We start from the raw sequence: 27,912 nt of genomic DNA on the forward strand, positions 1-27,912 counted from the left end.
ATGACGCAATATGGCGTATACTGCAATGGCATGCATAGGAATGGCATGCATGGGTGTCATCCACATAGGAAACCTCTCCCATGCACAAAAAATCCTGCCTAGAATTTGCCAGGGAGCATACTCAAAAAGAAGACTACTGGGACTCTGTACTCTGGAGTGATGAGACCAAGATAAATGTTTTTGGAACTGATGGCTTCAAAACTGTACGGTGTTGCAAAGGTGAGGAGTACAAAGAAAAATGCATGGTGCCTACAGTGAAACATAGTGGTGGCAATGTCCTTCTGTGCTGCCGCATGAGTGCTGCTGGTGTCGGGGAGCTGAATTTAATTCATGGTATCATGAATTCACTGATGTACTGCTCTGTATTGAAAGAGAAGTTGTGCACTTTTCCAACATGACAATGATCCAAAACACACATCTAAGGCCACTGTTGCATTTCTGAAGAACAAGGTGAAAGTGATTCAGTGGCCAAGTATGTCTCCTGATCTGAACCCAATCGAACACCTATGGGGAAATCTTAAAAGACAAGTTGAGCATCACTTTCCATCCAGCATCCAGGCTCTAAGAGGTTGTTCTCGAAGAATGGAAAAATGTAGATGTTGCAATGTTGCCAACTTGTTCATTCCAAGCTTAGAAGACTTGGTGCTGTCCTTACAAATCATGGAGGTCATACAAAATACTAGATATAGTAGTTTTTGTTGTGGGGTGTATTCATTTTTGCATCAACTAATTGGAGTAAAACTGAAGATTTTGTAATCTACGTTATACTATTAACCTTACTTTCATGTAATGAGCAAAACAAATGTTACATAAAACTCAGTTTTGCCAACATTTTGGAAATTGTTCTTGTGTTGAGATGTTGAATAAAATCTTACTTTTCAAAAGGGGTGTACTCATTTATGCTGAGCACTGCATATATGGAATGCCTTTAAATTCTCAGTAGCACATAATGGTGTGATTTTATATAAAGTTTTATTACAGCCCAGTAAACATCAAATAGGAAAGTCCAACAGTTACTTATGGTGTCATTGAGTAAAAATGACAATTTTCAATTACGGAAGGTGTTGTGTAGTCTTTACTCAGTATGGTCTATAACTGAAAACAACCCTCAACAAAGAGCAGAGCCCACAACCCCAATTACCATGGCACTTTGTTGCCATTTTGGTTTGAAGGTCACGCTGCTGACAATAAACTGTACATGAATCCATGTTTCTAGGAAGTAGCAGAAGTCCATGGCCTTATCACACTGGTGTCCCTGTTTTGGCTCTCCTCACTTTAAGCTCCTTTTGGAGCTCATGATCAGATTCCCGTAATCTCCCAATGTCCAGCATGGGCTCTGTTAAAGGCTTTCCTTCTTTCTGCAACTGAGCCAGAGCAATAGCCCTCAGTAGTGGTGGGTATGGCACATAGCGGACAGGTTCTGGCTCCGGCAGAGGGATAAATTGCTTGAAGTTCTCTTCTTCATGCCGTGGTATAAGACGCCAGTCATGGTTCATGACTTTGCTGATCTCCTGCTCTTCAGGCACGGTTTTACCTGGGTGAATGAAGAAGATGACCATCAATATAAGATCATCAAGTCACTCTACCTAAGATAGGCTCTGCTTATGATCCTGGATGAGAAATACGCTATATGGCCAAAGCTACAAGGACCCCACTCCAAATAATTGAGTGAATGTGTTTTAGTGAAGGGTACTGTTCATTCTACAATTCTCTAGCATACAAAGACATTTAGATTTGGATGTCAAGCCTACTACACACGGGCCAAATGTCGAGCGGTATTTTGGCATCTTCCAATTTTTATTGGATATTTGGCCCGATGTGGTAGCCGGTCTGTCAGAAGCCAGACGTTCGGTCGGCTTCTGTCAAAGAGGCATGATTGAAGAAGGTCTGCTGATCAGCTCCTGATCAGTGCTCTCAGCCAATGGCTGACAGTGTTGACCGAAGTGTTCTGTCCGGGATGGGGGGCATCCCTGTCAGAACCCAATAGCACAGCAGGGGAGCTCGCTGTACCAATATCGGATCATTAGTATACTATGACATACAAAGCCATCCACAACACTGCCCCAATTTACATATCTGATCTTATCTCTATCACCCAAACCGTACTCTTTGCTCCTCGCAAGACCTCCTACTCTCTAGCTCCCTTATCTCCTCCTCCCATGCTCATCTCCAAGACTTCTCCAAGGCATCACCCATTCTCTGGAACTCCCTACCCAAATCTATCAGACTATCACCTACTCTACTTACCTTTAGGCGATCATTAAAATCTCTCTCTTCAGGGAAGCCTATCCCGCCCTCTGCTAATACTGGAATCCTCTATGCTTCCAACCACTCCATCCCCCACAGTTTTACCTATTGTACCACTCACCCCTCCCTCCTAGATTGTAAGCTCCAAGGATCAGGGCCCTCAATTCCCTCTTGTATTGAACTGTATTGTTACTGTATTGTCTCCCACTATAATGTAAAGCGCTGAGCAAACCATTGGCGCTATAAAAATCCTATATAACAATAATAATTAGTACAGTGGCTCCTCCTGAGCTGTCCGTTTTTTTTCTCATTCAGTGTGTACCAGGCTTTAGTGCAAATAAAAAAAGTATCATGGACAATACTCGATTGTTCCTAAAGACATTCAGACAATTACAATCTGGTGGCAATTGTTCAATACGAATACCCTTAATTAACCTGAGATGTCCAACAAACTCATATGGGTTTGATGGTCAATAAATGTCCGCAAATCGTTAACCATATAGTGTACTTCACTCTCTTTCTTAACTACCTGCCGACCGCAGATAGCCGAATGACGGCTTCACTGCGGCCGGCCAGTTCTGAGTGGACGTCATATGACGTCCCCCCAGAACGCGCTCTCCTGCGCGCCCCAGACACAGCTGATCACGTGATGTGGTAAAAGGCCAATCACAGCGCCTTTTACCACCTGATCAGCGGTGTCCAATGACACGCTGATCAGAGGGAAATGCAAGTGCCGGTTCTCGGCTGCACTTTCCTCACGCTGTCAGATCGTGAGGAAAGTACTGCCGAGAACCTGCAGTTGTCAGAGCGGGGATCGGCACCGATCATCAGGGCGGGGATCGGTGCCCAGCAGTGCCACCCGCAAGTTCCGCCCACCTGTGCCCAGCAGTGCGCCCACTAGCTCCGCCCACCTGTGCCCAGCAGATCACCCACCTGTGCCCAGCAGTGCATCCACCTGTGCCACTCTGCAGTGCCACCTACCTGTGCCCAGAAGTGCCACCTACATGTGCCCAACAGTGCCACCCACCTGTGCCCACCCACCTGTGCCCACCAGTGCCACCCACCTGTGCCCACCCACCAGTGCTGCCCACCAGTGCCACCCACCAGTGCAGCCCAGCAGTGCTGCCAGTCAGTGCCACCAGTCAGTGCCCAGGGGTTGTGCCAGTCAGTGCTGCCAGTCAGTGCCCAGCAGTGATGCCAGTCAGTGCCGTCTATCAGTACCCATCATCAGTGTCACCTATCAGTGCCACCTATCAGTGCTGCATATTAGTGCCGCCTATCCGTGACACCTCATTAGTGCTGTCTATCAGTGCCGCCTATCCGTGCCACCTCATTAGTACTGCCTATCAGTGCCCTTTAGTGCTGCCTATCAGTGCCCATCAGGGCCGCCTATCAGTGCCCATCAGTGCTGCCTCATTAACGCACATCAGTGAAGGAGAAAAAAATGCCTGTTTGAAAAATGTTATAATAGAAACAAAGAAACTTTTTTTTTTTTCAAATTTTTTGCACTTTTTTATTTATAGCGCAAAAAGTAAAGCGCCCAGTGGCGATTAAATACCACCAAAAGAAAGCTCTATTTGTGAGAAAAAAATTATCAAAATTTCATATGGGTACAATGTTGCATGACCGTGCAATTGTCAATCAAAGTGCGGCAGCGCTGAAAGCTGAAAATTGGCCTGGTAAATAAGGGGGTATAAGTGCCTGGTAGGCAAGTGGTTAAACAGCTTAGTTCATCAATTACTTTTCTACACTGTTTACCAAACAATTCACTGCAAACTCTACAAAGAATTAAAAGGAAACAATAGGGGTTATCTACTTAAACTGGAGGGTGCAAAAGCTGGTGCAGCTCTGCATAGAAACCAATCAGCTTCCAGGTTTTGTCAAAGCTTAATTGAACAAGCTGAAGTTAGAAGCTGATTGGCTACCATGCACAGCTGCACCAGATCCTGAACGCTCCAGTTTTAGTAAATCTATTCCTATGTATATGTGTAAGAATTTATACTAGAATTTGGAAAATTAATATAATGAGTTAGTTTGGCCAATTATTTTTTTTTTTCACATTTCATAACCCCTCATTTGCTGTGGCTTCAGTTTGTGTTGCTTGCCTATGAGTAAAAGGTCGGATGTTGCAATCAAATTTTATGGCATACTCCCTTTCAGATGCTATCATTTGAAGGCTGCACTGGGTTCTAAGCAGTCCTGCCAGAAAGACTTGCTTTTTTTTTTTTTCTTCAATAAAGTCATCTGCAGACAACAGGATCTATGAAAACAGAATTATATAACAAAATGCATCCCCAAGATTCCTCTACATTGATATGTTCCCTCAAGACTAGCTGGACGGGATCATCAGAGAGCATGTACGCACGGTTTTAAGCAAACTCCCACACCCCTTCCTTTATAGAAAACAGTATTTTAGATGTCATCCAGACATTTTTACCACCAACCTTAATTATTAAACTAATTGTAAAGGATTGCTTTTTATTTTTTTTTAACCACTTCCTGTCCAGCTGTTGTATATAAACGGCCAGACGGTGGCAGTACAGGGTTGGGTAAACATTTATAAACAGCCTCCCCGCCCCCTGCTTGTGCGCACTCCCTGGGAGCACTGTGATCTAGTGCCCGCTGTGTCCTCCGGACACAGTGGAACACCGATCGTCGTATGGGACCTCTGTGCAAGGTACCGATCATGTAATCACTGATTGGCCAATCAGTGATCACATGCAGAGTATTAAGCAAGATGTTACTTCTGACATCATTGCTTACTACGTGTGAAATCTGTGAATGATCACAGAGGTCACATGGTACAAAGCTATTCACAACAGCCTTGTACCATGTGACAAGCTGTGACCAATCACAGCTCACACAGTAGTTCTCAATGGCTACAAGAATGCAGCCAGAGAGAAGGAGCAATGATTGCTTTTATAGCCTTTATGGGTGTAAAAGCAATCAGTGTAAAAAAAAAAAAAAAAATCTTCATCACCCCCCACAAGTAGTAGTGTCACCATGGTGACACTGTACTGCTAGGGCGACAGTATGTTAAAATAATAATAATAATAATAAAAAAATAAAATAAAAATGTACAAACAAATGTTTAAAAATTATAATTTTGGTTATAAACTAATTTGTGTTATTTATTTATTTTTTTTACTAAAAAGATAAACGGAATAAATTTTGGCCAAGATTTACGATGAAATATTATTTGCAAACTTTTGTAAGAAAAACACTTTTTTTCAAAATTTTGGGACTTTTTCATTTACATAGCAAAAAAAAATCTCAGTGGTGAATAAATACCACCAAAATAAAGCTTTATCTGTTTAAAAAAAATGCTAAAAAATTCATATGGGTACAGTGATGCATGACCGCGCAATTGTCATTCAAAGTGTGATAGCACTGAAAGCTGAAAATTGGCCTGGACAGGAAGGGGGTAAAAGTGTCCGGACTTGAAGTGGTTAAATAACAAACATGTTATACTTAACTGCTGTGTGCAATGGTTTTGCACAGAGCAGCCCCAATTCTCCTCTCCGTGAGTTCCCCTGCTGGCACTCCTGGCTCTTTGCCCCCACCGAGTGCCCTCATAGCAAGCATGCTTGCTTCCGAGCTGGCTCTGTGTGTCCATAGACGCACAGAGCGCGGCTCCTCCCTGGCTCTGATTGACAGCAGTGGGAACCAATGAGGAGGGAGAGAGCCAAGAGAACGGCTGCTCCTGTGCACACTGCTGGATTGAGATTGGGCTCAGGTGAGTACAAGGGGAAGCTACATGCAGAAGGTTTTTTTTACCTTAATACACATTAACTTTCCCTTAATAATTTCGTTGAACTAAAATATTAACATGGATTTCTATTAAACTTTTTACAGTATGTTTTTGGTCTGTTGCTTTTTTTTTAAATTTGTAATGACATTTAATGTACCAGGACCTACCGCGATATGTTAAATAACCCCAGGCTTGCCCATGGTCCATGTTCTGGAAGACACAAACACAAGTTAAAATATGTAAATTAAGATTAAAGAATGAGCACACTGTTAACAAAACCTAGCTAGTTTCATATATTATTTAGGAAAATCAAGCAAGTTGGCAAACATAACCTTTCAAATTTATCCATCCTCCTTCGGTCACCTTAGGTCTTCAGAGTTCTTCAGTGGTATTCTAGAATCCTGCAGCTATCTTCACTGGAGTACATCAAAGAAAACACCCCTTAAACCTCTTTATGTGTGCGTGCTCTTAGCTGACAGTCTTTCAATAACAACTCTAAATTATAATCTGTCCCTATCATAAGTATACACTGGAGGTTTAACTAAAGTTCTGCAAGATGTAGCTGGTACATCTATCATGAAATCAACAGCTCTCAGTTTGTGCTATCTAAACATACACTATATTGCCAAAAGTATTGGGACACCTGCCTTTACACACACATGAACTTTAATAGCATCTCAGTCTTAGTCCGTAGGGTTCAATATTGAGTTGGCCCCGCCCTTTGCAGCTATAACAGCTTCAACTCTTCTGGGAAGGCCGTCCACAAGGTTTAGGAGGGTGTCTATGGGAAGGTTTGATCATTCTTCCAGAAGCACATTTGTCAGGTCAGGCACGAATGTTGGATGAGAAGGCCTGGCTCACAGTCTCCGCTCTAGTTCATCCCAAAGGTGTTCTATGGGGTTGAGGTCAGGACTCTGTGCAGGCCAGTCAAGTTCCTCCACCCCAAACTCAATCATCCATGTCTTTATGGACCTTCTTTTGTGCACTGGTGCACAATCATGTTGGAACAAGAAGGGAACATACCCAAACTGTTCCCACAAAGTTGGGAGCATGAAATTGTCCAAAATATCTTGGTATGCTGATGCCTTAAGAGTTCCCTTCACTGGAACTAAGGAGCCAAGCCCAACCCCTGAAAAACAACCCCACACCGTAATCCCCCCTCCACCAAACTTTACACTTGGCACAATGCAGTCAGGCAAGTACCGTTTTACTGGCAACCGCCAAACCCAGACACGTCCACTGGATTACCAGACAGAGAAACATCTCCACTGCTCTAGAGTCCAGTGGTGGCATGCTTTACACTACTGCATTCAATGCTTTGGATTGTACTTGGTGATGTAATGCCCGGATGCAGCTGCTTGGCCATGGAAACCCATTCCATGAAGCTCTCTACACACTGTTGTTGTGCTAATCTAAAGGCCACACAAAGTATGGAGGCCTTTAGCTACTTACTCTGCAGACAGTTGGCGACATCTGTACACTGTGCGATTCAGCATTCGCTGACCCCACTCTGTCATTTTACGTGGCCTACCACTTTGTGGCTGAGTTGCTGTTCTTCCCAGTTTGTTATAATACCACTAACAGTTGACCATGGAATATTTAGTAGTAAGGAAATGTCACGGATGGACTTACTGCACAGGTGGCAACCTATCACAGGACCACACTTCAATACACTGAGCTCCTGAGAGTGACCCATTCTTTCACAAATGTTTGTAGAAGGAGTCTGCATGCCTAGGTGATGATTTTATACACCTGTGGCCATGAAAATGATTGGAACCCCTGAATCCAATGATTTAGAGGGGTGTCCCAATACTTTTGGCAATATAGTGTATATACTGGAGCAGGGTGGATAAAAATCAATGATTTTTTAAAAAAAAATCTGATTTGTTTTTATTTAAATCTGATTTTTTTTATTTAAAATCGGATTTTTTTGAATAAAATGCTTTTTGAGAAAAATATATTACCATCCAAAGGTTATTCCATCATGAAATAAAGATTAGTTTTTTAATTATGTAGAATAAGGCTGTATATGTTTAATTTTTTTTGGTAAATAAATTCCATTACTACATTCACAATGTCATGCTCTTCCAGAGGTTTTTGTAAGATTATTGGGCAGTTTCTCTGCCTACAAGATATTATCACAGATGCTTGGTTTACTTTTGCAGTTCTCAAAACTGAATTTTACTCAGCGGAGATCACATGCCTCTTCTTCACAGCAAAAATGTTATAACATGAACAGAGTTAAGAAAAAGACCTTAATCCTAACTTCTACAAACCTATGAATACAGAATCAACCCCTTCACTGCTAAGTTCAGTGAATAGAATAGAAACAATATTTTTCTGATTGTTTGGAGTGGAATAGATCTGCACAAAAAGAAAGTGAAACTAAGTGTGAGGAGGAAGGGGCTGACAGTCTAAGTTTCTTAAAATATATATATTTTGTTTAGCCAAATTAGTTACCAAACATGGATGTTTGTTTAAGGAAATCACATATGCTGGAATGTTATTGTTTCAGTTGAATAAATCTATTTAAATTGTTATTATTAAGGTAATGATTATTTTTCTCCTTCCTAAGTACAACAGAAAATTTGTCCAAATATGAATGATTAACCTATTAAACTGGGGATAAAAAAACTAATATGAAAAGTTGTTATTCTAAAAATCTTCATCTACTTGCATATTAAAGATATACCAGCAAGAATCAGTCTTTATGTAGAAAACTAGGATTTAAATCAAGCCTTACTGACTAGTGATTTAAATTGTGATTTAACTCAGTTTGATTTAAATCAAATCCACCCTGTACTGGAGTATTTGTTACATCTGAACCTATGTCACCATACAATAAATAATTTACTATAAGAATAGTGATATGTAGAACTGTAGGGAAAATTATGGCAATAGATCTAGGAAGGTTCTATGTATTATTAAAAGAGCAACCTCAATGACCCTTTACCATCCCTGTGTTCTATTTTTGTTCCCCTCCTATCTTGTTAGCAGGGTTACCTTCAAAATACATACTTACACATCCAGCTGATATAGTGTTGTCCTGGGTCAAACCACCGATCCACTGCAGCATTCCAGGTCTTGCTCCACCATCTCATTTACTTACAACATCAGGGGGGAACTATCTATTTTGGGTTCTTGTAGCTGGCCTCATGATGGCATGCATGTTTCACTTCATCAGGGGGCTGGCTGCAAGAACCAGAGCCTCAGCAAGCCCCCTGATGACGTGGCATTGTAAAGTACCCCAAGGCCTCCCTCCCTTGATGCACCAGGAGGGAAAAAAAAAATGAAATGAGGTTCCCATGGCATCACCACAGCCCCATATTACACATGACCCCACCTTGGCTTCTAGCCCACAAAAATGAACACAACATGCAGAAGACGTAAGAGGCAGGCAAGCAAGTGTGCTGTCTTGTCTACCATGTCCATGTGTGCAGTATCCTTAAGGGCTGATTCACACTAGAATGCTGCGCGGGTTTCGTGCACCGCATTCTGAATGCGCTGCCCTTGCGACCTGCAGTGGGTGTCAGTGCAATATTACTGACACAGTAAACACAGTGCATTGGCCCACACCACATTGCATGGTACAAAAGTACCATGCAATCCAGTTGTAGTGCGTTTACAAAAGTAGTGCATGCACTAATTTAGGTGCAGTGCAGTACAATTTCAGCCCATTTAAAATGAATAGGCTGAAATCGTACTGCACATAACTGCATATGAATCGTACAGGAACGTGCAGCGCATACCGGTGCGATTCCTAGTGTGAATCAGTCCTTAGAGTCTGATGAGCTTAAATACCATGGTGTGTATTCTGGCTAAGATTGTCAGCGCCACTTTCTACCCTCTCAATTTTGCAGGACGGCGGTCATGATCTTCTGAACTCTCCCTCACCTCAGCTCTGTAATCCACTTTGACCTTAGTAATATTCCAGTAGCAAGGCTCATCGAATTGCTCCAGCCAGGACTTCTTGGTCACCTCTATGTTCTTACATGCAGGGTTTACAAACAAATGGGGCACATTGAGAACTGGCTATATATATATATATATATATATATATATATATATATATATAGTCTTTTGGCGCAAGCTACCATTTCAGATTAGTGTTTGGCAGCTTTTTTGGAGGACCAGAAGAGGGTATCTGCAAGGTTAGGCCTTGTGTTCTTACATGTAGAGTTTACAAGCAAATTTGACTCATTGAGAGTTGGCACTATATAAATTGTCTTTTGGTGCTTGCTAACATTACAGATCAACTTTTTGCATCATTGCAAATCACACATATATGTCTACATTGCGTTGTTGATTGATCTCTTATTGCGCAGGTCTTCTCCAAGATGCAGGGTCAGAAGGTATGCTGGAAGCTCTGAGTTCAGCTGGGTATACTTACTCCTTAGAGCCACACTCTGTGCCATGGAGCATTACCTGGAGAAGAGAGATGCCTGCTGACTGGACATGTGTAGTAAGTTGTGATTGGAACAGACAACACGTTTTTGTATTAGAGCCGCTTATATTTAAAGTGGAAGGATCAGTCAACTCCAAACTGATATTTTAGTTCTTTGTAGGTGCTGCTGAGATAAAATGCCTGTTAGTTCTTTATATCTCCTGGGGATTCTCTTATTGAGATCTTTGTTGAGCATCACAGGTTTTCACAACTGATGTGGCCATTATGAGATGTCCCATTCTCTCTATTGGGTTTTCATATTTATTCTAGACTGCGGAAAACATAGCCAGAGCAAAGGTGGCCAGGAACAGTCATGGATTATAGCAGGAAGATCTCCCTGTAAGAGCAATCAAGATCTAAGAAAGAAACCTGGGGCAGTCTCAGTCTGCCAGACGTCACCTGCAATAAAATATCCATCTGAGAGGGTTAGTCCTATTTGAGGAAATCTGTACTATTATTATTATGCAGGATTTATATAGCGCCAGCAGTTTGCACAAAGGATGACAGTACAGTTACAATACAAATTAATACAGGAGGGATCAGAGGGCCCTGCTCAGTAGAGCTTACAATCTAAGAGGGAGGGTCAATTGATACAAAAAGTAATAACTGCGGGGGATGGGCTGATAGAGAAAAATACATGTACCGTTGCTAGGAGGGGGCAGGATAAGCCTCTCTTAAGAGATGAGGTTTTTAGGGATTGTCTAAAAGTGGACAGGGTAGGAGATAGTCGGACACATTGGGGAAGGGAGTTTCAGAGGATGGGAGTACCTTTGGAAAAGTACTGAAGGCAAGAATAAGAGGAGGTAACAAAGGAGCTGGAGAGCAGGAGGTCTTGGGAGGAAGGAAAAGAACTGGAAGACTGGAATTTTGAGACTAGGTTAGTGATGTAGCTGGGGGCTGAGTTGTGGATGGCTTTAGAAGTTGTTGTAAGTACCTTGAATTTAATTAGTTGAGTAAGCGGAAGCCAGTGGAGGTATTGTCAGAGAGGGGTGGAGGACACTGAATGGAAGCCAGTAGAGGGATTGTCAGAGAGGGGTGGAGGACACTGAATGGAAGCCAGTGGAGGGATTGGCAGAGAGGGGTGGAGGACACTGAATGGAAGCCAGTGGAGGGATTGGCAGAGAGGGGTGGAGGACACTGAATGGGGGCCAGTGGAGGGATTGGCAGAGAGCGGTGGAGGACACTGAATGGAAGTCAGTGGAGGGATTGGCAGAGAGGGGTGGAGGACACTGAATGGAAGCCAGTGGAGGGATTGGTAGAGAGGGGTGGAGAACACTGAATGGAAGCCAGTGGAGGGATTGGCAGAGAGGGGTGGAGGACACTGAATGGAAGCCAGTGGAGGGATTGGCAGAGAGGGGTGGAGGACACTGAATGGAGGCCAGTAGAGGGATTGGCAGAGAGGGGTGGAGGACACTGAATGGAGGCCAGTGGAGGGATTGGCAGAGAGGGGTGGCAGACACTGAACAATTGGTAAGAGCAAATAGGAGCTGTCAGTACTAAAGTCTCTTTTGGAAATTCTAGTTGCTGGACTATTATGCTAACCCAAAGGCTTTCAGTACTTTGAGTCAATAACTCAGATTAGATGAGCCGTTCTGATTTTTCTCTGGGTTCATTAGCTAAATTCTTGCCCTAGGTTGGAAGTAGAGATGAGCGAATCGAACCAGGCGAAGTGGAATTCGTTTCGAATTTCAGGAAAAATTCGATTCGTGCCGAATCCGAATATTAGCCAACTTCGGATGCACGAATCGAATTTTTCCCGATCAGCCGGCAAAAAGTGTCCCTGCAGAGAGCTCCACTATTTCTGACAGTTCTCTGACAGTTCCTTCACATTTACAGCGGTTGAAACATTGTATCTATTTGTTTCCATTTAGGATACAGATGTTTTTATTCGGAAACAGATACAATGTTTCAACCGCTGTAAATGTGAAGGAACTGTCAGAGAACTGTCAGAAATAGCGGAGCTCTCTGCAGATACACTTTTTGCTGTACTGGAATACTTCTTCTTTTCATTCTTCTTTTCATTCTTCTCATTCTTCTTTTCATTCTTCTTTTCATTCTTCTTCTCATTCTTCTTTTCATTCTTCTTCTTTTCATTCTTCTTTTCATTCTTCTCATTCTTCTTTTCATTCTTCTTTTCATTCTTCTTCTTCTTCTTTTCATTCTTCTTCTTCTTCTTTTCATTCTTCTCATTCTTCTTTTCATTCTTCTTCTTCTTCTTTTCATTCTTCTTCTTCTTCTTTTCATTCTTCTTCTTCTTCTTCTTTTCATTCTTCTTCTTCTTCTTTTCATTCTTCTTCTTCTTCTTTTCATTCTTCTTTTCATTCTTCTTCTTCTTCTTTTCATTCTTCTTTTCATTCTTCTTCTTCTTCTTTTCATTCTTCTTTTCATTCTTCTTCTTCTTCTTTTCATTCTTCTCATTCTTCTTTTCATTCTTTTTTTCATTCTTCTTCTTCTTCTTTTCATTCTTCTTCTTTTCATTCTTCTTCTTCTTCTTCTTCGTTGTGCCCCGTGACTGCCCAAATGAGTGAAGTGTGCGGTGATTCTAAGATCGACGGCACTCATCTGCATGTCATACTGACTGACAGTATTATTTCTCTTCCCCAGCAGACTCCAAGGGCATTTAAATTAAAGGTACAGTGTTCTGCACTAATATAAAGGCTCTCTGAAGCCTAGAAACCCTTTTAATAAGTTAAATTCGCAGCGAATAAATTCGCATTGAATCAAATTTCTCCCGCAAATTCGGCGAATCAGCCGAATTGAATTTTTGAATAATTCGCTCATCTCTAGTTGGAAGCTCTGAATTTATTGATGCCAAAAATAGCCAAACAACAAACATTTTCAGGGGAAGGTCAGTAATGAAGGCATCCAGGCTGTGTCAGTACTGGTTTCCTTTATGTTATTATGTTAAAAAGAGAATAATACATTCTAATAATTCATATTTTATGAGAAAAGGTTTCCATTGTATTCTTTTTATGGCACCACCTTTGTGCACAAACAGCAAGCCACTGCACACAATGTAATTCTCACACACTGTTTTCTGTAATTCCTTTTACCTATATGCAGAATACATTTTTTAAACCTGAATGCCAAATGCTAAGCATGTATATAATGTCATCATGTAATCTGGTAAGTATTCAGTAAACTATAATCAATGTATCATAAAACTAGCATACAGTGTTAAAGTGGAATTTCACACAAAAGAGGGAGTTCTTTTTTTTTGCCGCCAACTCACCCCCCAACATGTTTGGTCATACGTTGTTACGTTACGGTCATACTGGGGGGGGGGGTCGAGCGGGTATCTAGTTTTGACAGGTATCTGCTCCCACTTCCACTTGGATCGCTTAGGCAATCCGAGTGAAACTTCGCCCAGGCGATCCAAGAGAAACTTCACCCCCACCCCCCTCTTAACCCGCAACATTTTGGGACACATCACAAGTCCCAGAAAGCTGCAAGACCATTCACAAAGTGCAGCTCAACTTGTGCATGCGCAGTAGGTAGCTGGCTGTGAAGCTGTTAGGGCTCACTGCGCACTTCAATTAATAAACATGCTTGCACCGGGCTGCCAAAGACCAGTGAGTAACCAGCCCAGGTGAGGGCGGCACTTGATCCATGGATATCTAAATATCCTTATAATGAAAGTCAGTAGCTACAGTATTTGTAGCTGCTGACTTTTAATTTTTTGGGGGGACTTTGAAAATCCTCTGACTTGATATCAGCCTGCACAGGGGGCACTAAGACTGAGAGAGGTATTCTGAGCTTATCATGGCTAACACTGGGAGCAGCCTCCAAGGGTGGGAATCAGAGGGATGAGATCATCAGTATTGGGCAGGGTGGATAAAAATCAATGCTTTTTTTAAAAAATCTGATTTTTTTATTTAAATCTGATTTTTTTTTAATAAAATTTTTTTTGAGGAAAATATATTACCATCCAAAGGTTATTCCATCATGAAATAAAGATTAGTTTTTTAATTATGTAGAATAAGGCTGTATATGTTTAATTTTTTGGGTAAATAAATTCCATGAATCCATTCACAATGTCTTGCTCTTCCAGAGGTTTTTGTAAGATTATTGGGCAGTTTCTCTGCCTACAAGATATTATCACAGATGCTTGGTTTACTTTTGCAGTTCTCAAAACTGAATTTGACTCAGCGGAGATCACATGCCTCTTCTTCACAGCAAAAATGTTTTAACATGAACAGAGTTAAGAAAAAGACCTTCATCCTAACTTCTACAAACCTATGAATACAGAATCAACCCCTTCACTGCTAAGTTTCAAGAAGTTCAGTGAATAGAATAGAAACAATATTTTTCTGATTGTTTGGAGTGGAATAGATCTGCACAAGAAAAAAGTGAAACTAAGTGTGAGGAGGAAGGGGCTGACAGTCTAAGTTTCTTAAAATATATATATTTTGTTTAGCCAAATTAGTAAATAAACATGGATGTTTGTTTAAGCAAATAACATATGCTGGAATGTTATTGTTTCAGTTGAATAAATCTATTTAAATTGTTATTATTAAGGTAATGATTATTTTTCTCCTTCCTAAGTACAACAGAAAAGTTGTCCAAATATGAATGATTAACCTATTAAACTGGGGATAAAAAAACTAATATGAAAAGTTGTTATTCTAAAAATCTTCATCTACTTGCATATTAAAGTTATACCAGCAAGAATTAGTCTTTATGTAGAAAACTCTGATTTAAATCAAGCCTTACTGACTAGTGATTTAAATCGTAATTTAAATCAGTTTGATTTAAATCAAATCCACCCTGGTATTGGGGGATTAAGTAAGAAAATTGTTACTCTACCGGGACCAAAGAAGAGAATTTTTACCAAAACAACAGCAAAATTATACAACAAGAACACAAACAGTAACACTAGCACTGTAATAATAATATGTTATGAGGCAAAAAGAAGTATGTGTGTGTGTGTGTGGGGGGGGGGGGGATAAGGAGTGCACATAAGACCTACTACAAATATTTACTCAGAATGGTGATATAATGCCAGCTATTGAGAGCTGCTATCTTGGGGTGTCCTCTCTTCCTCTTAGATTTGGTTCACACCTGCAGATGCAACCAAATGCAGGTGCATTTCCATGTGTGGCATGAATGGCAGCCTGTTCATTTCCATGGACTGCTCTACACACGAGAAACACAGAAATTAAGTTCCGAACTCTTTTCATTCAGCTAACACAAAAATATTTATGGATTTTCCAATCGCTGTTTTTATATTCCAGGATGGTCTGGATCTATGTAAAGGGAAAGAAGAGCAAATGCTGATTCTGGTGGAGCCTAGAGAATTTCTCAAGAGTGTCTTCTATTACATTCAGGTAAAATTTGGAAAGGTGAAGAACATGCAGATTTATATATATTCTGTATCTGCCACCCCTCTCTGCCAATCCCTCCACTGGCTTCCCATTGCCCAACGGATAAAATTCAAAACATTAACAATAACATATAAAGCCATTTATAACTCTGCCCCAAATTACATCACCAATCTTGTCTCCAAATATCATCCAAACCGTACTCTCCGCTCCTTGCACGACCTTCTACTCTCTAGCTCCCTTGTCTCCTCCTCCCATGCTCATCTCCAGGACTTCTCCAGAGCTTCCCCCATGCTCTGGAACTCTCTACCCCAATTTATCAGAATATCGCCTACTCTGCTCACTTTTAGGTGATCTCTGAAAACCTATCTCTTCAGGAAAGCCTATCCTGCCCTCAGCTAATAATGGAATCTTCTACTCCTCCTACCAGTCCATCCCCCACAGTTACTAACTTTTGAACCACTAGCCCCTCCCTCTTAGATTGTAAGCTCCAAGGAGCAAGGCCCTCCTATCCCTCTTGTATTGTTGCTGTATTGTCTCCCGTTATATTGTAAAACGCTGAGCAAACTATTGGCGCTATATAAATCCTGTATAATAATATACTAATAATAATATAGGGACCCATGGGGCATATAGCTCAATATCCATGTGCCATATGTACAATAATTGCATTTGCTGAGGTCAATTATAATAGATGTAAAAAAAGGTTTACAGTATGTGTCCTAGATTTTTAATTTTTTTGTGCTTAAAGTGTTACTAAACCCACAACAGTAAAATCAGTCTGTATATGCAGTAAATCATGCTTGTTATACTCACTGTGGAACCTAAGGGGTTAATCCTCTGCACTGTGTAAAAATTATGTTTGATCCAGACTTCTCTGATCCTCCCCTTCTACTGCTGTCCCCAATCCATCTGCTGATAGAACAGAGCCTTGGAGACAAGCTGCACATGCACAGTTTGGTGTGTATTGCTAGAGACCTTTTTTTATTTTCTTGGGAGAGTGCATATATCCAGCACAGGGTCAATAAGCACTGTCCAGACAGAGGTTTAGGGGTCATGCAGCCTCATAAGTCAGTCGGGAGAATGAAAACTCCTCCTACCATCTTTATCCAGTACTCTGCTGGACATTGATAGAAGTCTCAGGACTGCTCTACCCGCTGATAAAATAAAAGGTACTTAGCAGTTTATATTTACTAAAATAATTATATTTCCATGTTCTATGTACTGTGGGAGGCCAGATATAGTTAATGCAGGGTCCAGGGTTTAGTAACACTTTAAAGTGGAGTTCTACTCACTTGTCAAAAAATAACTCATTAGCTACAAAAACTGCTGACTTTTAAAAAACAGCCATTTACCTGTCCCTCGGTCCTGTGGTGTGTCTCCCGCAGCCCGTTTCACCGGCCGTCCTGGATTCCAGGAGGCCAGCAGGCCGTCATGTATTCCAGGAGGCCGGCATCTTCAGTGTGGGCACCCAGCTGTGATAGCTTGCGGCTTCACAGCCGGGTACCCACTGCACATGCGCGAGTAGTGCTGCACTTCCTGAATGGTCCTGTAGTCTTCTGGGACCTGTCACGTGTCCCAAAAGACTACAGAGAGGGAGGGAGGACAACTTCTGTTTCCAATCGCCTAGGCAATCAGACCGGAAATGGGAGCAGGTACCTGTCAAATTTGGGCACCCAAAGGTGCCAGTCCTTAATGGGGAGCGGGGGAGCAGTCCTTAAAGCGTAACTTCACCTTTTGGGAGGAGCTCCGCCTTAAGGCTCAGTTTACATCTGTGCGTTTAACTGCGTTTTTATCAAGTTCCTGTGAGTTATGTGTGGATCAGTTTATTAATTTCAGTGGGCTTCCCTACATGTAGGAATCATGGTAAAGAAGCCCCTGACCCCTGTTAAAAATTATGCCGCATCAAAACGTACCCTGCATTTCAGTATGTGTGAAAACAGACGCATGGGAGTGCCATTAGGAGTTGATAAATACTACTACTACTAATAATAATAATTAATTAATTCAGAAATATTGGCACTGCCACGTGTCTGCCAAAGGACAGCCCTTTTGTTACCATTTAGTAACTTATATAAAGAGAAGTACAGACTCCTGTAGTGTTGGCTCTGAAGAAGAGGTTGTGTCCTCGAAACGCGTTAGCCAGTTGGTCATCCAGGGTTCCATCGTATGGACTCAGATGTTGTTTGGATCATACACCTTGTTCAGTTTGACATACCTGTGTTATTATGTCCATTGTGAGTATGATACCTATTTTTGTTTCTTTAATACATTATTTTAAACGATAATGCACTAGGTCGGTGCGCCCTTTTTCTGTTTCTCCATTTGTATCCAGTGTATTCGGACCACCCCGGTCTGTTGAGGGCAGCAAGCAGTGCATATTCCAGAAAATTCCAGAACATTCTTATTAGGTCTACTGAGTCCTTTCCTAGCGCAGGAGTAAAGTGTTTGTTGTACAGGATGTTTTGCGTCAGGAAAGCGCACAATTTTGTTCACAACCAACAGTAGTGTGAATCTTACCTTAGAGAGACTTGAAGTAGTAAAATGTTGCTAAATGTCTATGTATATTTCAGTTGTTTTCATTTTGGGAGATTATACGTGGAAGTAGTTTAATTACAAAGGAATATGTAAGAAAAGGCATGTACTGTAGATGGATATAGAAAAGATATGAAGTATACAGATAGAACAAAGGGGAAAACAAGGGAGTGATGCGAACTGAACCCACATTTTCTTCCACTCAGGCTTTAGATCACCTGAGCAGCCATTTTTTTTAATAACAACAAAAAGGTACTTTTTTTACTCAAAAGAATGTCATGGTAAAATGTTCCCATATTGATTCATGTGCTTTCTAATTTGTAATGATAGATCCGCTTTCATTGGTATTAAAAGCATGGCATGATCGGGGTGGAGGTTGTGTTTAATCCTTTCACTGGCACTGACGTAAGGGCAGAACTGCTTGCAGTAGGCCATGTCAGTAATCCTTTTTGCAGTTGCATTCCCTTAAGCCAAGGGTCTCCAAACTTCCTAAACAAAGAGCCATTACTGTGCTTCAGACTTTTGGGGAGCCGGATTGTGGCCCTTGGGAGTAGAAAGGTCCTAACATGAGTGGGAAAACGCAATGCCCCATTTTTGGTGTCAGTGGGAGGAATTGTGCTCCATCATTGGTGTCAATTGTTGATGTCATTAAAGGGAGTTGTGTCCCTTCATTGGGATCAGTGATGGGGGGAGGTATGGTTGGTATCAGTGGAAGAAATAGTGCCCTAAGGGCTGGAAAAAACAAGCAAAGGCCTGCATCTGGCCCCCGGGACACAGTTTGGAGACCACTGCCTTAGTCTATAAGCTAATAGCCACTACGCTGATCATGAACTTATGGCAGAGTGGTACCTGAGACTCTCCTAATTCATGAAGGGCCACAATCAGCAGCTGCCGATCATAACCAGTGAAAACATTGCCAAAGTGGTCTGGGTATGTGAGGTGAAAAAATGGACATCGGGCCCAGCAGTGAAAAAGTTAATAACAGCCTTGTAAGATCTAAAGTAGCTGATCCCTCTCCATTCCTGGCTCCTGAAAACGCCATGACTCCGACCTCTGTGTTTGGAATAGATAGGAAGTGTTCTGGAAAGAAGATCACCTTGGCTGTTTTGGGGCTACATGATTATAGAAGGTAAGTTGGATTACAGACTGCAACTTTCATTAAAGAGGACCTTTCACTTTTGAAATAATACCATTAGTCTGATTCAAGTTAAACATTTTTATTTACATTTTTTTGTCCAAAAAACTTTCTGTTCAAAGCTACAGTGTTCAATAGTCAGTCTGATTTTAAGATGCAAGTCTGGTTTACAGATTGAAATTTAAAGCAGAACTCCATGTAAAATTTTACTTTCCCATGCAGTGGGGCTGTGCGCTGCATGGGAAAACTGCTCGTTTTGTCCAGGGGTTTAGTGGAAAAGCTATATATATCCCGTCCTCCGATCCTCCGGAAAACCACGCTCCCCCAAGTCCAGCGGTGGACTGTTCCTGCCATCCTCAGGCTCTGAGACGGTCTGTTGGCATGATGACGTCAGGAACAGTCCATTGACAAGACCGCTAGTATGCGGGGGGGGGGGGGAAGCGGCAAGGACCAGTGTTGCGCTCTGAGGATCATCTGATTCGGTAAGTATATTTTCACTCTTATGACCCCTAGACAAAAACGAGCAGATGGCCCATGCAGTATGGGCACAGCACCACTGAATGGTTCAAAAAACATTTTGCCCCGATTTCTGCTTAAAGGTTAAGTGTTGAAGGTGAGGTTGCACACACATTAATAAAATCAAAAATGTGCATTTATTAAAAGAGAAGTATGGGCTATACAAAGAGAAAATCTTCTACTCACCTAGGTTGATGCAGCATCAATCTGATGCTGCATCTGTCCCCCACCGGCTATCCACTGAGAATTAAGTGATCAGACACTGCTGATCGCTCAGTTCTCCCCTCCACTCTGAGAAGGGAGCAGTGATTGTCAGTGACTGGCTCTCTGCTCTGCCCCTCCAGCACTCACTGGAGTGATAGGCGGGGGTGGGAGTGGCTGGCTCAGGATATCAGTGGATTGCTGAGAAGCTGAGTCAGTTGCCGGTCCAGGATTCTGGGTGGATTCCAACCATGTGGTTAGGATCTTTCGGAGCCTGGACTGGCTCTGTGAGGTCAGAAAATGGATCACAGGAGTGCAGAACAAGCTGCACACCTATGATCCATAGGAGACGATTGGCAATGCTTCTCTTTTAAATATATGCATTCAGTCCTGCAGAGCATTGCAAGTGTAATCAGTGCATAGTGGGTGTAGTTCACAGGCACCTGCATTATTTACCCCAAGTCCTCAGTTTTTTGCTAAAAACCGTGCACTAACAACACCAGACTTCTGGTTCCAAAAGCTAACGTAACAAAGAGGTGGGTTCTCTTTTTATAGTAAGTAAAGTGCAGCACTATAAATAAGTAAATAAATTATAATAATGTCCGTATAAATGAATATTCTTATGGTGACAATCCGTGTGTAGAGTACCCACTATGGCGGTACTTCAGTGCTTGTGCTTTTAAAAGTGGGGTAAGAATACGCACTCACCAGATGCGTAAATAAATTACGCATATAGATCAATGATCGGAGGTCCCCTTTAATGAAGTGGAGTCATTGATTTCCTAGAGCTCACCCCTGAATCAAGATCTACCTTATTACACAGAGGAGGGAGTTCCTGCTACACAGGTTGCTACACCCACTCATCCCTTAAAGGGGACCTCTGGTTTACTGGATCCATATACCACCCAGAAGTGCCTGACATACCACCCATACAGAGGGAGGATATCTCTATACATGGCTTAATCCGCTTCCTTAAAGGGGACCTCTGATGATTGATTTAAATGCGTAATTTCTTTACACATCTGGTGAGTGCGTATTCTTACCCCACTTTTAAAAACACAAGCACTGAAGTACCGCCATAGTGGGCACTCTACACACGGATTGTCACCATAAGAATATTCATTTTATACGGACATTATTATCATTTATTTAATTATTTATAGCGCTGCACTTTACTTACTGTTTTGACTGAAGTTTTATTTGGTTACCTTTAGTGCATAGCTGCTGACGTTGAAAGCACTCACTTTTTTATTTATTTATTTGGGGTTCTCTTTTTATGCTTGAAGACGGAAAACACTGAGATGGTATAAGTGAACTGACTGAGCTTTAATAGTAAATGTTTTTTTGACCACCAGATGTCAAAGACTGTCGTGTAAGATGGAGAGACACTCTCTAGAGCCAAGCCTTTGCTATGATGAACAGCCAGAAAGCCAAGTGACCAGGCGACATATAGATGAGGTTGGTAGCTAATCTACATTTAAATACCAGTCCTCGGTTAAAGACTTCTCCATACATCATCTTCTTTAGTATCATCTTCTAGGATTAGTTTTGGAAACTAAATTTTGAATACAATTTTTTGTTTTAAGCAAGAGCCTAAAATGAATTTTGTTTTGCTACATAGTTCTTTTACTTTGCTGCATTGTGTCCTAAAGGGGGGGGGGGACTATGTGGCCCAGTGAGCTTATGCAATACATTTTTGTCTTAAAGTGGAACTAAAGGCACACGTACTTACCTTAGTTCTAGTTCCAACAATCTGACACCCATAAAGTCCCTGCTCGGCGCTGTTCTCTTCTCCCTGGGTTCTTTTGGACCCTGGTTTTTGTTTGTTTTGATTGGCTGATGTGGGATGACATCACTCCCATACATGTGCAGGAGTGCAGTCATCCGGGCACGCTGGGAGTTTGCCAGTTTGTGCAGTTCAGTGTACATTCTACAGAGGACTGCAAATAGGCAGGAAAGTGTAACATTGCATTTTTTTTCTGCAATAAAAAGACTGCCTGTTCACAAATGTTTCTATTTTACATTTAGTTCCACTTTAAGTTTACATGTTCCAGACACCTCAGGTCCCATGCACACTAGACATTTAGCAACGAAGCATGAGATCCCAGCATCTTGATGCGGGCGGAAGGCAAAGGTTGCACCATCCAGCCTCACTGTCGGCAACTTGTAAAACTCTATGAGAGGCTGAAAGCTGCTGCGGCTGGACAGGCCTGGATGTTGCACTGAGTGTTCCTAATGTTTGTGGCAGTATCAGGGGTGGACTGACAACTCATGGGGCCCCCGGGCAATAGGGGATTATGGGGCCCCTGTGTCCTTGTCCAAACTCAAAAAAGCCTATGAAAAAGGTACCAGGGGCATCTCATGGGGCCCCCTACTGACCCCGGGCCCTCGGGCAGTGCCCGAGTTTCCAAATGGTCAGTCCGCCCCTGGGCAGTATGTGGCCAAGGATGAATGCTGGGAGTGCACACTGCATGTATTCTGGGTATTCGTTCCTGGGAACATACTGCCCTAAATGTTAGTACCACTCTGCGCACCATCCAGTCCCATCCATCCGCAGCAGCTTTCAGCCTCTCATAGATTTTTTCAGACTGTCAGCAGTGGGGCTGGATGGTGAACTTTTCATTTGCACCAAAATGCCAGGATTTCAGGCACGGGGGGCTAAACACCCAGTGAGCAATGAGGCTTTTATGTTGAAGCCATAATATATTTTTCAAACTAGCTTCTGGGGAGAATTTACTAAAGATTTGTCACTTTATTTAACCTTCCTGTGTAATTTACAGTAGAAACTGAGTTATTGTCAAAACTTTTTGCAAACTGACTGCCAAGTGGCAAGATCAGCCCTCTTTCTGATCAGTTTCAGAGCTGTAATAAGAATCTCAGACCTTCTCTGCATCAGTGGCCCCGGCTTAGGTGTTTTTTTTTCTTTTGTTTTTTTTTTTACTTTTTGTAGTCATGAATGTAAAATTATTTTGTAAGAAAAGGAGCGACCTTTGCATCTCTTTACAAGATCCTTTTAGATTGGGGCAGCACCTAAATATGGGCGTAACATGGTGCAAAAAGATGGAGTTGCCCTTTAACTCTGATTTTTCTCTAGTTTATTATCACTGTTAGGCATGCTGTCAAATCTAAATTTTAATGTGAAAGCATTATGTATATTCTAATAAAGTTTTCTCTGTGATGTCACCTTCTTTGATAACTGTTATCCTCCTCTGTGGAGGTAGGCACTTATCTTTCTACAGCTGTACCATGAGACCGAAGTCTTATTCTTGGATACATGGAGAGAACTGGGGCAACATGTGTGTGCTGTGACCAAGAGTATAGCTCAGCGCCCGTTCCGGTGAGTTCACAAAAAAGTGACTGGACAATGTAAATTCCTTGTGAGTGAAAGGTTATACAAGTGACATGAGCAGCCTTATAATCATTGCCCTGCTTTAATGGATTATTTAGATTTCTGTTTTTCAGCAAATCAGCATTTTCAGGTGGTATAAAGGAAAAAGAATTTACATTTAAAATGAATTGTCTATTTTGAATCCACTGAATGCCTACTAAATTATTTCCGTTTTAGGTGTACGCCAATAACCAAACTGCAACATCTTGAAATAACATACACTTAGAGCAGAGCTAAACCCTCTTGCCCTTTACAGCCAAGGAAGCTATTTTCTTAGCCTCTGTTTAATCATTTGACCTCTCGAAGGTTTTACCCCCTTCATGACCAGGGAATTTTTTTTATATTCACCACTGTGCTACTTTAACTGGCAATTGCTCAGTCATACAACACTGTACCCAAGTGAAATTTGAGTCTTCTTTTGGTGTTATTTTTTATTATATAAACAAAAAAAAACCCCAAAAAAGTTTGGGGAAATAAAACACAATATTTTCTACTTTCTGTTATAAAAAATAAAGAAATGTAAAAAATCTAATTTCTTCATAAATTTAGGCCAAAATGCTGCTACATGTCTTTGGTAAAGGAAAAATCCCACTAAGTGTATAATAATTGGTTTGTTTGAAAGTTATAGCATCTAAAAACTATGGTGTATATATACTGGAATTTACGCAGCTTTAACGCTGTGCTGGTGATCAGTGACTTACAGTTGGACTGTGATAGTGTGGTGGGCAATCTAGTGCTAACAGACCGTCACTGGGAGGTAAATTAAATGACACTGACATCACTAATACAGTGATCAGATATAATACTTTACACTGTCCCTGTACTAATTACACTGGCTTGGAAAGGGTTCACATCAAGGGGCAGTCAAGGGGTTAACTGTGTGCCTAACAAGTGTTGTATGTGTAATATGTGCTGCTTTTACTAAGGCCCCTTTCAGACGGGGTGGACCAGTCAGCGGATCAACTGTCTTCTATGAGCGGTCGAATGGAAAACAACCGCCTGTGTGTTTCCATCCAACTGCCATCCCATCCGATCCGGTGGACAGAAGGGGAATGGATCCCCATCCATCTCTTTTCGACGGATCAAATCGGATTGGATGTCGTTGGGTGTAAACAGACACATGTCCATTTACACCCGCCGCTCCATAGAGGAGAATAGAGGTTTCAATGGGTCCACCTGAAAAACGGGCAGATGGACCCGATCAGAACGTCTATGTGAAAGGGGCCCAAGAGATCTGGCTGTTTTTTTTCCCTGCTTTTCAGGGAGAAGAAACAGACAGATCGCTGTTCTGTGTACAGAGTCCTGTGTGTTTGTAAACACAGGGCTGTGTGCTGTGAATGGATACAGCCAATCAGCAGGTGTCAGCCATAAATCATTGGATGAAACCTGCTGACAAAATTGCACAGTGTCCAGTCTCAGTGGGGGTCAGCAGTGGGCACACGCATGCATGCCCCAAATTTTTCTTTTCTTTGCAGCAAACATTGAGGTCAGATGACCTATAAGTGATGGTGCAGCAAGGTGGACCGTGGTAAACAACGTTCTCTCTCTGTCTGCAGGTTGCACTGGGAGGCTCAGAGCTACTCCTTCTGCACCTCAGCAGGCACCTGGCGAGGGTGGGGACCCAAAGGATCGCTCACTGGCTTACCATTGGCCTGGAAGAGACAGATTCAGCAGTTTAATAGAGTCAGTCCAGCAATGGCTGCAACTATAACAGAGGCCTATCCTTCTCCACAACTCCTTATGCAGGTCAGTGTCTTTGTGTAATGTGTTTTCTGCCCAGGATCCACATGCAATGGGGGAGATTTACTAAAGCTGGTGCAGCTGTGCATAGTAACCAATCAGCTTCAATCTTCAGCTTGTTCAGTTATCCTTTGACAATAAAACCTAGAAGCTGATTGGCTACCATGCACAACTGCACCAGATTCTGTGTGCACCAGTTTTAGCAAATCTCCCCCACTATTTTTCACACTAAAGGGAAAGCTTGAGCATCTGCAGATATTAGACAGAGGAGTGTATAGCCATAGGGATCATTGGTCACTCCTATCAAAACAATGGACCATCTTCTAAGGCAGGGTCTCCAAACTTTCCAAACAAAGGGCCAGTTTAACCTCTTGACACATGCAAATGTGCGGCCTCCCGGTGTCTGGGCCTAGACGCTGAGCGGCCGCACATTTGCGTTCTATTAAAAAAACATATGTGCTGAGAGCACACGCCTGCGCACTCCCAGCACACATGTCCAGTACTCATGGAAAGGTCCCAATCTCCTCTTTCGATCGCGACCTTTCCCGATCATGTGACAGTGTGTCACGGCGGTCACATGACGCTAAACCCTGCCCCGCCTCCCGACTTCTGAAACCCTTAAAGGGCCAGGAGGCGCCGGTGCCAAGGGGTAATGTCCTTTAGACTTTCTGGGGGCTGGATTAGGAGTAAAAAAAGTCCCTGATGTTAGTGGGGAAAAGTCATTGACGCCATCTTTGGTGTCATTGGGAGGAAATTTGCCTCATCATTGGTATCAGTGAGATAAATTCTGTCCCATCTTTGGTGTCATTGGGAGGAATTGTGCCTCATCGTTGGTGTCATTGAGATGAATTGTACCCCATCATTAATGTCATATGGCCCTATTGTTAGTGTCATTGGGAGAAATTGTGTCCCATCCTTGGTGTCATTGGCAGGAATAGTGCCCCATCATTGGTGTCAGTGAGGGTAATTATGCCCCATTGTTGGTATCATTGGATGAAATAGTTCCCCAAGGGCCAGATAAAAGCAAGTAAAGGGCCGCATCTGGTCCCCTGGCCACAGTTTGGAGACCACTGTTCTAAGGCATGCCGTAGAAAAGCACATATCTGAAATTGACTGGAAGTAAGACATTTACTTAGTTACATCAAGCTGATGTACAGTATATATAAAAATAGACCTTGTTTTTTAATTGCTTGTATAAGATGGTTTTGAAATTTTACAATCTTTCCCAAAGCCCCTCTCATCTACTATTCCCCACTGACAGGTAAGCTCAGTGGCCAATAGGGAGGCACAGGAGCCAGGAGAGGGGGAGGGGGTGTCAACCCTCACCATTACTCTTTTAAGGCAATATTTGCATATTCGAGCACCCCAGAATATGGGGATCTCTGGTGGATCTGGAAAATATTAAAAGGAAAGTGCTTCAAGTATTTCTTAGACTTTACCATACTAGTCTGGAAGGTATTAAAAGGTAAGTGCTTCAAGTATTTCTTAGACTTTACCATACTAGTCTGGAAGGTATTAAAAGGTAAGTGCTTCAAGTATTTCTTAGACTTTACCATACTAGTCTGGAAGGTATTAAAAGGTAAGTGCTTCAAGTATTTCTTAGACTTTACCTTACTAGTTTAATAGAAACATACATTGATGCTGTTCTGTAATCATTATTACATCATATTAATGTATTTTTTTCAGTGTCAGCAGTGTAAGCACCATGTTTGGCTTGGTATCAGCCTGCATTCCCCTGTACAGCAGAGCTCAGAAAGGAGGAAGCACAATCAGCCAGGTGTTGCTGCAGTGCAAAAGGAGCATGCTGATAAAAGAGCAGTGATGAAGGGATGAGCGCAGTGTGCTGCTTCTCCTTTCATTGCCCTGACACAGGGTGGGGTGGAAAATAGATCTGTAAGTAAAAATGAATCCACAGCAGAGACAAATCAAGTCCCCTCCCCTTCCAGGCAGGGATGTGCTGTGAGGCAGAGCTGTGTAAATGGTAAGACCGGATGGACAGAAACACAAATCCTTTAGCAGGTAAATAAGCTCACATGTACGCATTTCATCTGTTCCGTATTAATTCTAGTAGTCGGTGTATAAAGCTGATGTTATTCAAAGAAAGTAAATTCTGTATCTTTTCTCTCTATCCAGGCATACGTGGCATGTAATACTGATAAAGAGAGACTATCTCTCCTCAGTAACCTGAGGGTACCACGTGCTGGAGGTGCCACAGACGATATGGAGTATCCAGATGAAGATGTCACACAGTCTAATGACCAAGACCAGACAAGAGAGAGGCGCATTGGTCCTGATTTGTCACGACGCATCTGGCTGTTCATGACCTCAACCAATCCAGAACTGGTATTGGACTTAAATTCCTAGTACATAATCACTGGTGCTTTTGTACTGTTATTTGGCAGTAAAGTATTTATAATAAAAATATGTTTCCAATCATTGCAGTAAGGAAAATGTGCCTGTGTGTTTTAATGACTGGCTCATTCGCACCCTATGGAAAGATCTATAGTCACTTTAGATCAGTGGTTGTCAACGTATGAGATAAAGGGGGCATCAAATGTGGCCCCTGACATCACCAAAGGACCGCACATACTGTTCAATATATATAATGCTTGAGTGGACTGTCGGAGACTTCAG

At 42.1% G+C, this 27,912-nt stretch overlaps 2 protein-coding genes across 2 annotated transcripts; one reads left to right on the plus strand and one right to left on the minus strand.

Moving 5' to 3' along the window:
- Positions 1-1,241: 1,241 nt before the first annotated feature.
- LOC149473161 (small ribosomal subunit protein mS34-like) lies at positions 1,242-18,733 on the minus strand. Its single transcript, XM_089681744.1, has 4 exons — positions 18,704-18,733; positions 9,893-9,985; positions 6,166-6,208; positions 1,242-1,534 (listed from the first exon to the last, which is right to left on the minus strand). The coding sequence occupies exons 1-4, from the start codon at positions 18,731-18,733 to the stop codon at positions 1,242-1,244; spliced, it is 459 nt and encodes a 152-aa protein (XP_089537870.1).
- A 512-nt stretch (positions 18,734-19,245) lies between these two features.
- On the plus strand, positions 19,246-27,642 carry LOC149473162 (structure-specific endonuclease subunit EME2-like). The gene is made up of 5 exons (XM_089681745.1): positions 19,246-19,427; positions 21,506-21,608; positions 23,372-23,487; positions 25,095-25,284; positions 27,412-27,642. The coding sequence occupies exons 1-5, from the start codon at positions 19,246-19,248 to the stop codon at positions 27,640-27,642; spliced, it is 822 nt and encodes a 273-aa protein (XP_089537871.1).
- Positions 27,643-27,912: the final 270 nt, after the last annotated feature.

This window comes from Staurois parvus, unplaced genomic scaffold (assembly GCF_062004578.1).
Source record: "Staurois parvus isolate SC_StPar_1 unplaced genomic scaffold, SC_StPar_1.0 ptg000018l, whole genome shotgun sequence".
Taxonomy (NCBI): Eukaryota; Metazoa; Chordata; class Amphibia; order Anura; family Ranidae; genus Staurois; species Staurois parvus.